This window comes from Peromyscus maniculatus, chromosome 9 (genome assembly GCF_049852395.1).
Source record: "Peromyscus maniculatus bairdii isolate BWxNUB_F1_BW_parent chromosome 9, HU_Pman_BW_mat_3.1, whole genome shotgun sequence".
Taxonomy (NCBI): domain Eukaryota; kingdom Metazoa; phylum Chordata; class Mammalia; order Rodentia; family Cricetidae; genus Peromyscus; species Peromyscus maniculatus.
In genome coordinates this window covers 58132508-58143382 of record NC_134860.1, presented here as the reverse complement: position 1 = coordinate 58143382, position 10875 = coordinate 58132508, and the positions used below count along the sequence as shown (strand labels likewise).

At 44.3% G+C, this 10875-nt stretch overlaps 1 protein-coding gene and 1 long non-coding RNA gene across 8 annotated transcripts in view; one reads left to right on the top strand and one right to left on the bottom strand.

The window, feature by feature from the left end:
* Positions 1–2985: 2985 nt before the first annotated feature.
* Positions 2986–10875, bottom strand: part of Mtmr6 (myotubularin related protein 6) — a 43147-nt gene continuing 35257 nt past the window's right edge. For all 7 annotated transcript variants that reach the window (XM_042284961.2, XM_042284959.2, XM_076545130.1 and 4 more), the window contains 5 exons: positions 9790–9839; positions 9195–9395; positions 7627–7752; positions 6257–6383; positions 2986–5081 (listed from right to left, as the gene is read on the bottom strand). In XM_042284961.2, the coding sequence (XP_042140895.2) occupies positions 4833–5081; positions 6257–6383; positions 7627–7752; positions 9195–9395; positions 9790–9839 (753 nt within the window). In that variant the 3' untranslated portion in view covers positions 2986–4832. The remainder of the gene's footprint in view (positions 5082–6256; positions 6384–7626; positions 7753–9194; positions 9396–9789; positions 9840–10875) is intronic.
* Positions 9322–9671, top strand: LOC143267399 (uncharacterized). The gene is made up of 2 exons (XR_013042451.1): positions 9322–9457; positions 9571–9671. It is a non-coding gene; the product is annotated as an uncharacterized LOC143267399 (long non-coding RNA).

The window sequence follows — 10875 nt, the reverse complement described above, 5'->3', positions numbered from 1 at the left end:
TCTAGCTACACCTGCCTCTGCCTCAAGAGGGCTGTGATCGCAGGTTTCTGCCACCATGCCTGGCTGTGCAGGGCTTTGGTATTTGGACAAAAACTAATGCTACAGAAGATTCCAGAATTACATGGAAGTGATGTATCATGAGTAAGAAGATAAAGTCATTTATTAAAAAAACAGTCATTTTGGGAAAAAGTTTGGATCCGTTCATCTTTCTATATACAAACACAAATCCTGTATAGATCAATCAAACACTTAAAACAATTGGATACTTGAAGCAACGACAACTCCTTTAGCAAGCCGCACAGCTAGAATGTAGTTTGGTTTCTAAATGTCATTTCCTGGTTAACAGGACTGAAGCCTCGTGGAGAAATGGTCGGCTACCCACTCCCCATAGCCGGTCACTTCACTGGGTGTGAAACTGTTACAGCTGGAATGTGAGGTCTCCGGCCCGTGGCGCTGTTTGGGGAAGTTGTAGAACACTGTAGATACAGGGTGTAGTTGGCAGACCTTGGGCAACAGGAGCAGGGCTGAAGGACTAGGGCCTGCCCAGCTCCTGGCAGCTGGAGAGATCTGCCTCTGTCTCCTAGCTCATGAATTAGCTACGTCACACTCCTACCATAGCCACGAGGCATGGATTCTGCCATGCCTTCCCTGTCACAACTCACTGCCCTTTGTCAAACCCTAAAACAAACTAAGTCCTTCCTCTCTTAAGTTGCTTCTTCGGGTATTTTATCAGAGTGGCAAGAAAAAACAACTAATCATTTTAGTAACAATTTTTCAACTTTGTCCTTCTGTATGACTTTCATTTATGAGTGTGTGTGTGTCTATGTGTGTATGCTGTGTTTCTGGGTACCTGGGGAAGCTAGATGAGGGAATCAGAAACCCTGGAGCTGTTGTGAACCGTCCAACATGGGTTGCTGAAAACTGAACCCGTGTCTCCAGCCCTCACACTGCTAAATTCTAATACACATTCCTACTCAATGCTTACCACTCCCGACTCCCAGCCTGTGTCTATGGATGGGACCAGAAACCGAGCTGGGGACTCCAGAGTCAATCTGTCTCCTCAAAGTTGCTTTCAGCTACAAATCCCACTGTTACTGTGCATGGGGACATTTCACTTTCCTAGAAAGAGCTGGACTAACACTGTGTGTTAAAATACCAGGTTTTGTGGGGCAGTGGTGGTGCACGCCTTTAATCCCAGCACTCAGGAGGCACAGTCAGGCGGATCTCTGTGAGTTTGAGGTCAGCCTGGGCTACCAAGTGAGTTCCAGGAAAGACGCAAAGCTACGCAGAGAAACCCTGTCTCGAACCCCCCAACCCTCCAAAAAGACAGGTATCCTGTTTTCTCTTAAGATATCAAGTACATGATGTACAGTCTTTAACTATTCTAGACTATTAGGCTGTCTTTCTTCTCGACAGAGTTCCTAAAGGTTAAGGGTTGTATATACACCTGAGTTGTGCTAACACTTGGACTTGTAGATAGAAAGACGATAACTAAGACTTGGTCAATAAAAAAGAGAAGTGGGGGAGGGTCTAACTTTTTTGCAATATGACACTGTCATCTACAAATGTGGTAGGCTAAGATCATACCTACCCTGGAGACATGAGGCCCACAGGCAGCAGGACATACCTAAATGGTTACAAGGAGAACTGCCAGCTGGAAATTTTTCAGAATTCTTATAAAAAAAAATTTCATAAAAGGAGAGGCTCACTCCAAATCCTTGCTCTTCAGATTAACAGTAACAGAAGCAGGGAGGGAGAGGGATAGGGAGAGCCATCTTTTTTCTCATAGTTATCCACCTTGCTTCTCATCCAGAAAACTGGTCCCAAACACTCCTAGCAAAGCTGCCCATTTCTTGGCCCATGATTTCTTCTTTACAATGGCATCCAAGCCTGCCCCTTGGTCAGTTCGTCTTGAATGCATCTACTTGGTGGACCCAGCCTTCCGCATGCAAGCAGGCAATGGCCCAGAACACACACCACTGATGAAGGAACTTTCACAACTGTCACCTCTCTCTACTGAGCCTGGCCACCACTAGCCTGGGTTAACTATTCAGAAAGCGGTTTTGTATATACAAGGAATTTATCAACAACCTTCGGAACGTGAAATGCTAAAAACTTTACTGTTATGGTAAGGGAATGTGTAAGACCCTTTGCCTGAGTGGGGACAAAGAATCACAACCTGATGCCATTTGTCTCTGTTTCCCCTTTTGAGACTTGCTTGTATGGACATGACTTCAGGGCTGACCACTCGCTCGGGGATAACATTTCCTGGACTATCCCTGGGGCAGACCGCTTCTCCCTCTCTCCGCAACCATTAGTTTCCTGTGGTTGTATGTCTACGGTGAGGTCCTGTGAGATCTCCCCCTCCATGTTGCCAGGCCAGCTGGTGCTGTCACTGTCCAGGTCTTGTTTAGGCGGCCACATTGTTAGGGTACGACAGGTGTAGCTCCTGTCATTTCTAAGGACCCAGTCTCAAGCAGACTTTCTGGTGCCCCGGCTCTTACACTCCTTCTGTCCACCCTACTCCGCTCCCTGAACCTTACATCTGGGGCTGGGCTGTAGCTGTGCCAGTGGGTACCAGGCACCCCAGGGTCAGTTGTTCTGTGCATTTTGGCCAGTGTGGGTTTCTGGTATGGTCTCCATCTGCTACAAAGAGAGGTTTCTTTAATGAGGGACAAGAGAAAACCTGATCTGTGAGTATAAGGAGAAGTATTTAGCAAGCAGTCAGGAATTACGCCCGGCTAGTAAAGTGACAGTGGTTGGTTCTCCTCCAAAATCCTCATTTGTTTTTTTCCCAAAAGAAAAACATTTAAGCCGGGAGGTGATGGCGCACCTTTAATCCCAGCACTTGGGGGGGGGGGGGTAAGGCAGGAAGATCTCTATGCGTTCAAGGCCAGCCTGGGCTACAGAGTGAGTTCCAGGACAGGCTCCAAAGCTACACAGAGAAACCCTGTCTTGAAAAACAAAAACAAACAAACAAAAACATTCAAAGGAAAACATGAACATTTAATTGCCTTTAAATAATACATGAAATAATTTACATGCTATACATCTTCAAACACAATGAACATAAATCCAATCTTTTAAGACATTTACACAGACTTTCACCAACATATGCCCTGTACATCACCCAGGATGTTATCTGTGTGTGAGCACGTAAACACATATGTGCATGTGAAGTTGAAGATTAGCATAATGAACCAAAATGATGACTACAAGAAGTCTGCCATAGAAGAGTTTAAAACCACAACCTGTTGGAACCAAGGCACAAAAGCTTCCTGTTGTGGCTACAGAGATTAAGTTTCCTTTTCCAATGTCTAAACACCATTAATTATATGTTATATTCTTATAGTACATTTGTTACTTTTTAAAATGCAGTGTTTTTATTACATAAGGTCTTTCAGAAGTGAATTGGAAAAATAAACAGGACTAGATAAAAATCACATACAATAGAGCTTTCTTCTTTTTTTAAAAAAAAGATACATATGTTGAAAAGTAATACAAGAAATATTACAGATATAGGTGTAATCAGGAGATATGTAAGATGACATATGCAGATTTCTTAGTGCCCTTGAACTGTACCTCATGCCGTCCATGATATTAAACTTCGTTTCAAAGCCAGCTGGTAATACTGTCAACTGAAAGTGATTTTTTGAAAAGATAGGTATGCCCTAGTGCACAGAATAAAGAATGACTGTAACAAAGCAAAGCAAACCCTTTCCCAGAGTTAAAGCTGCTTTTCTTGGACATTAACTGGCTCCCCTCAGTGCTCCCTTTCCGTCCCTTCTAGAGTTAAGAGAAAAGAAATATATTCCACATAAAAATGCCTGCTTCAAAATTCACACAACCAAACAAGATCTCCACTGTCAGTACACCCCTTTTGCTTTACCTGAAAGTTTGTAGGCAGGAACACGAACGTGAAATGTTCTAGGGGATCAGGCAGCTAAGAATGTACTTAGTATTCAGAACACTTTAGAGCTTTGCTGCTTTAAATGTGCGGTTAGCAAAGGATTCAAGCCAACCACGATGTAAGAATTAACAGAATGCAGTAATCCGAAAGTAAATGCCAAACGTGGTCATGTGTCTAAGAAATCAGACCTCTAAGCTGTAAACAATGAACTGTCAGCTGCAGCTTGAAACAAATGGCAAGCAGAACAAAGCCTTGGGAGGCGTTATGCTCTGAGTGTGGGCGGGGCTGGCCAATTACAAACACCAGAGCCTGCAACCTTCTATGCAGGAGGCGGGCAGCCAGCGGGAGACCCTCCTGTCAGGAGAGTGCAGTTCTTTTCAGGAAGTAAGGCTGACGAAAGGAGAAATCAGACACCTTGTCCTTGGCTATAAAACATAAAGAATAAACTGAGAATTTACTTTAAGGCTGTCTCAGAAGTACTTTTCATGGCACTTCAATGTTAAAACGTCACTAAATGGCAAAATACACGCATAGTCACGCATCTCTAGACCTGAAAGCACATGCCATGTCAATCATGAAGGGTTCAGGTTGTCAGGTCTGTTTTCTCCGAGTTAAATTACACTTCAGGAAAGCTATCTGAGCCTGGCTGGAATTAACATCTGAATCAACAGACCGTCAGCTCACTCGTATACTGTGTAAATCATTTCTAGTAAGTGCACACACTACTACTCACTTCATACAGAAATGAATATTGCTCTTGCTACAAGTGGCACTTAGCTGACTTATTCCTCTCAAGAGCAGTTATGATCCTATTCTCAACTATTCACCTGCTGTTAAGCCCAAAGCCGTTCGACAAACCCCGTGCCCATGTGTCCAGACCATCCTCGCCACTACAGTCAGTCCAGGCAAACACCGAAGGAGTCTAACAGGTCATCCTCGCCACACCGTACTCCAAGCTGACCACAGCAGGCTCCGGCTTGGAAAACTCCTCGGGGTAGTCACAGTACCGATTATCTGCTGGGTTGCTGCCCTCTATAGCTCGAAGTGTGTCGTTCACCGGAAGCAGACTCTGCTCCTTCAGACACAGGGAGGTTTTGAGGGCAGGTGGTTCAGGGTGGACGGCATGCAGCAAGTCCTTCGTTAAGATGCCATTTTTGCATTGTGTAATTTTCTAAAACAGACCATTGAAAAAACATTAGTTAACTATAGATAATAGGTGATCAATCTATGTTAAGTGAAGAAAATATGCTTTTACAAATGTTTCCCTTGTACATGATATACAATCATAAACTCAGTAACTAAAAATCCTAATAGGTTAAATTTATCAAGGAAAATGCTTCATTAAGCTTTTACATTTGACAATCAATTCAACCAGCTTTGACCGGAAAGATTGCTAGGTCTTCATGTGCCAGAAGCGCAGATATCACATAAGATGTTTAACAAGCGGTTTGTAAGGACAGAAAGGTGGAGAACATGCTAATGAAGTCACTCTAACACAACACGGATCACACCTTAGTCAGTTGAAGGCCCTGCTGACCACAGCGAGCGTCTCTCAGGGTGTCCCTCACTAAGGGCTGCAAAGTGACCTTTGGAAGGTCACACAACCATTTTTATTTTTTTAAGCATAAGATTTAAAGTACCACTGGCAGAGCATCATGCTCTCCAAATCAACTGTCTCCAGACAATTGTCTCCTGTTGCTCATGTCTTGCCCTCCCCGCCTTAACATCAACATGTCCCCTACGGTTTAGTCAAGCAGTCCACTTTCTCATCTAAGAGACAATAAAAACATCTGCCTCAGAAGCAGACACACAGTCTCCCGGAACAAAACAACTGTCCAGCATATATTCTCTCTCTCTCTCTCTCTCTCTCTCTCTCTCTCTCTCTCTCTCTCTCTCTCTCTCTCTCTCTCTCTCTCTCTCTCCCACACACACATACACACACACACATAAAATATCTATATACACACACACACTTGTTTATCTTTTTTGTTATATATGATGGCAGAGAAATGATTATAGGAAAATCTTACCGTGGGGAGAGATTTAACACACACACATAACGGAGCATAAAGAGAACAACAGAAGAGGTAAAAGAGACTAGGCCAGACAAAGCTATTCCCAATAAGCCAGCAGATAATCAGCATATAAGGAACCCTGACAACTCAAAAAGGAAAAGGTAAGCAGGCCGAGAGGAAAGCGAGCACCATTTGGAAGTTGATTCTCAACAAAGGGAAACAAAATGCGCAATAGACTTTCTTCATCTGTAATCTAGGAGACCCAAAATGGAAGACACTTCCACTCAGTAAATTAAACAAATATGTTTATTAGACAACTCCGAATACTTACAGATTCTAGGTCTTTAATGTCTTCCTCTAACTGCTTGTTTTGCTCATTCATATTCATAATTATGTTCAATACAGACTGTCGAGGATGGAGCGTTCGATCAAACTGGTGGTACATGTTTCTCCAAAACCTTTATGACAAAGAAGTTTTTTTTTTTTTTATTTTACAACACCATTCAGTTCCACATTATAGCCACAGATTCCCCTGTTCTCCCCCTCTCGTCCCCCTCCGCCTCCCCCCAGCCCACCCCCCATTCCCACCTCCTCCAGATCAAGGTCTCCCCCAAGGACCGGGATCGACCTGATAGACTCAGTCCAGGCAGGTCCATTCCCCCCCTCCCAGATTGAGCCAAGCGTCCCCGCATAAGTCCCAGGATTCAAACAGCCAACTCATGCAGCGAGCCCAGGACCCGGCACCACCGCACAGCTGCCTCCCAAACAGATCAAGCCAAATGACTGTCTCACCCATTCAGAGGGCCTGATCCAGTTGGGGGCCCCTCAGCCTTTGGTTCATAGTTCATGTGTTTCCATTCATTTGGTTATTTGTCCCTGTGCTTTATCCAACCTTGGCTTCAACAATTCTCGCTCATATAAACCCTCCTCTTTCTCACTAATTAGACTCCCAGCGCTCCACCAGGGGCCCAGCCGTGGATGTCTGCATCCAGATTCCTCAGTCCTTGGATGGGGTTTATGGCACAACTATCAGGGTGTTTGGAGTTTTTAAGCAAACACCATTTGATGGAATAGTGAGCTCTGGAGCTCTCAGCACAGCAGAGTGGGAACAGCTCACACGGCCTGTTCGGAGCTCTAGAAACAGCCGAGAGGAGCTTGCACACAGTAACAATGAGACAGAAACACCAACTGCTCTCATCTGATCAACACACGCTGTACACAGGTTCCCAAATATCACTGTTCATAAACATACACTGTTTGTTCATTAAAACCAAGAAGACAGTGTAAAAGGATGGGAATGCTAACTATCTTCATCTGGTCATTATTGTATACATGTATACAATGATCACATGGCACCCCATAAATATGTTTAGTTAAAATAATATTTTTAGGGAGTAGAGGTGGCTCAGTGGTTAAGAGCACTGGCTGCTTTTCTAGAGGACTTGGGTTTAGTTCCCAGCACACACATGGCAGCTCACAACCATTTGTAACTCTGGTTCCAGGAAATCTGAGGCCCTCTTCTGGTCTGCAAAGGCCACATACACACACACACACACACACACACACACACACAGTGCACAGATATACACACAGGCAAAACACTCATGCAAATAATGATAAAAATAAAATAAATATTTTTAAAAGTTCCCCAAATTTGTTTGAGAAAAATCCCATATAAATGCTTCAATGGTGCCAACTTACTTAAAGTTGAAAGAAACTGTATTTGGCTCCAAGACTGTCTCAGATGTGGAACTGTAGAGAGGATTTAAGTACTTCTGCTTGTCATCCAAAAGAAAGGACCACAGGGAGTAAGTTCTCTCCTTCAACCTTAGAGAAGAAGGACAACTTAAGAGTCTCACCCGGTGGTACACAGAGGCTGCTAAGTCTAAGATGAGGTGGTTGCTTTCAGTGGCTTCCAGCTGTAGACTTCCTCCTACAGCTAATACACTGCTACAAGTCAACCTGTTTCTCAGCCTTGTCCACTCAGGGATTCTTCTCACACACCCCGACTGCCAAGCCTCACAGCTGGACACTGGTGCAGTGAAGCTCGTCTGCCTTATTCTCACAGCCCCAGGCTGGGCCATGACGGCTAATACTACAGGACAGAAATGCATGTCGGTGGCAGAGTTTGAAATGCAGGATCTGTGCTCGTCTAAAGCACGTGGGTAGTGGACAGCTGGCTGCAGGCGAGGCATATACACTGCAGTGAGCCCAACAGATGCTGCAAGCATGCACCAGTCTCATGTGCCCCAAGATGGCCCACAGGTGTGCTCTAAGAGGGACTATTAGGAAAAAGTCATTGTTATTTTCCTCTTCTCGTTGTTTGAGGATGTTTGGTATCAGTTGAGAAGTTTTTCCTAAAATTGATCTGTACCCCAAGAAAAGTCACCGGGCTAATTATAATAAGCCATTTTGACTACAGTCCAAAGCTAACGTTATCTTGTTCCTTACTGTTCACCTCTGCACAGTCCACTCATCTGTCACGCCCATTACACCTTTAGAGTTTCCCCGTGTCACCTCAGTTCTGCTGTCAGCCCCACCGGGAATGTGGGCACGTGGCTGTCTTCCACAACCAGGGACAGCCTCTCTCTATGTCACTCGGAAGTTCTAGATTCTATGTCACTCGGAAGTTCTAGATTCGCTGTTACTGTAAGAAGTCTGAACTCTGAAAGAACAGGTGGAGGATCAAGTGCATCATTCAGACCCACATCAGGGACACCATGGAGCAGCCAATGCCAGCAGACCTGTTTGCCCACAGGGAGGAGAACTATAAACTGCCATCTTACCAGAAGACAAACCCATAGTTTTCATCTTCTACTGCTACAAAACTAGTGATCAACACTTTCTGAGAAACAAAAGAGGAATGCCAAGAGAAACCAGAGCAGAGGGTTCTTGTCCTGGGTACTGGCTGTGTGTGTGTGTGTGTGTGTGTGTGTGTGTGTGTGTGTGTGTGTGTGTGTGTGTGTGTGTGTGTGCGCGCGCACATGTAGTAGTGAGATTTACTGAGCTGGCTACATATCCTACATGTACTTTTCTGGATACGATTATACTTCAAAGTATATTTCAAAATGCATTTTTACTATTACCAGGGATGGCGGCAGACATTAGTAGAGTACTTAAGCTTCAAAACTACAGACAATAAACTCTGGAGTAAAATTCAGCTCTATTTGGAAGTGTCCAGGCACTTCATTGTGCAGCCATGACTTATGGCGGCTGACTTGGGTGGTCTGGGGGTCGGGGGAAGAGGCCCTCTTCCGTCATCCACTTACTTGAGCTCCTCTCTCTCCTTCTGGCAGTTCCCGAGGAAGTTCCCGAACTGGCACGAATGCACATGCTCATGGATCTGAAGAAGGAACGCTTCGTTGAACTCAAAGGCTTGTGGGAACTGCTCTGTCAGATGCCACACACACTCCAAGAACTGAGTAAACACCGGTGAGACTTCCTTTGGGTCACCGTCCAGATGGCCACACCTAGCCCCCCCCCAGAAAGCACATGCTTTTAAAAATGCCTCTGAAAGAAGTTCACTGCTTAGGTATTGTAAACTTAAACATACAAAACTAGTACACACACGTGTTACATATGTAATTCAGACATATTAAAGTCCATTTGTAACCATCATTTACTGCACATCTCTAGCCTCTGCAGGACCAGAAGTTCAAGGCCAGCCCTGTCACCAGACTGTCTCTTTCTCCGAAAAACCTCAATGGCCACGAGAACTAACAGAGGCAGGACAAGAAAAAGCTAACGGAGACGTTAGGTCTGGCTCCTACAATTCATAGCTCCAGCGCTCACGCCACAGAGATGTGCCAACTCCCAAGAACAGAACACAGTGGTACATTTTTGCAAAGATGGATTGCCACTCACCTCTCTGAAAATTTATGCCCAAACGATATCCAATCTTTTTCTATTAAAACCTAGTGAGAAAAAGCAAAACCAACTATATAACTATTTTCAACTTAAAAAAAAAATGTTGTGACAATTCTGCTAAGATCAGAAATAAAAATATAAACATACTACAGGTAAAAAGATAGCCCGGACCTAGACTGGAGTGAGGGTTACTGAAGAGTAAAAACATACAAGAAGCAGTCCTAGACAAACTGTTCCTGCTGCGCTTATTAGGAGCACACCTGGTAGGGCAGAATTACATTTTTGTACATAGAAAAAATGACACCCAAAAGGCCAGAGAAAGCCAGCTGTAATCCAGCACTCAGAGGCCCAGGCAGGAGAGTACAGAGTTCAAGACCAGACAGGGCTTCATAGGGAAACCCTGTCCTCAAATAGAGTTTGGAGTGGGAGAGGGGAACTAGGAAAAAGTAAATTAAAATGTTAATAATGGCCAACTCTGGGTAGTTCGGGGTGGGGGGTGTTTTAAATCATTTGGCTTACTTGTACATTGTTTACATAAAACATAAGAAAAATGATAAGCAAGACTCTGTCTCTTGGGAAACAAAACAAAGTCAATAAAAGGGACAGCTTTTATTCAAATCCCAACGCTGACGTCATGCCTCAGACTGAACTACACAGTTGAGTTTTCATGTCATGGATTCTCTACTGCCCAACTCCACCAAAATGAGCAAAATCTTTCTTTTCTTTTCCTTTTCTCTTTGTTTGAATCAGCTTCTCAATAAGAAACCCAGGTTGGCCTGGTCACCCCATCTTCTTGTCTGAACTTCCCAAGTGCAGGGACTAAAGGCATGCACCCCCACAGCCAGTGAGAACAGATCTCTAATGTTCCCAGTCAGATCTGGAGTGCCTTCTTAGTGCTTGACACACCTCATAACCTCCTCCCACGGTCACCAAGCGCCTTCTTTGACAAGATGGTCATCTTTTTTGGCATCTCCAATGTTAAATCCATTTAACATAGCAAACTGGTCAAGAGTGCAGTTTCTTGAGCACATTTACAGGCTCTATCACGGATGGCTTTGTGTCCTCTACACTGTGACTGTGGGT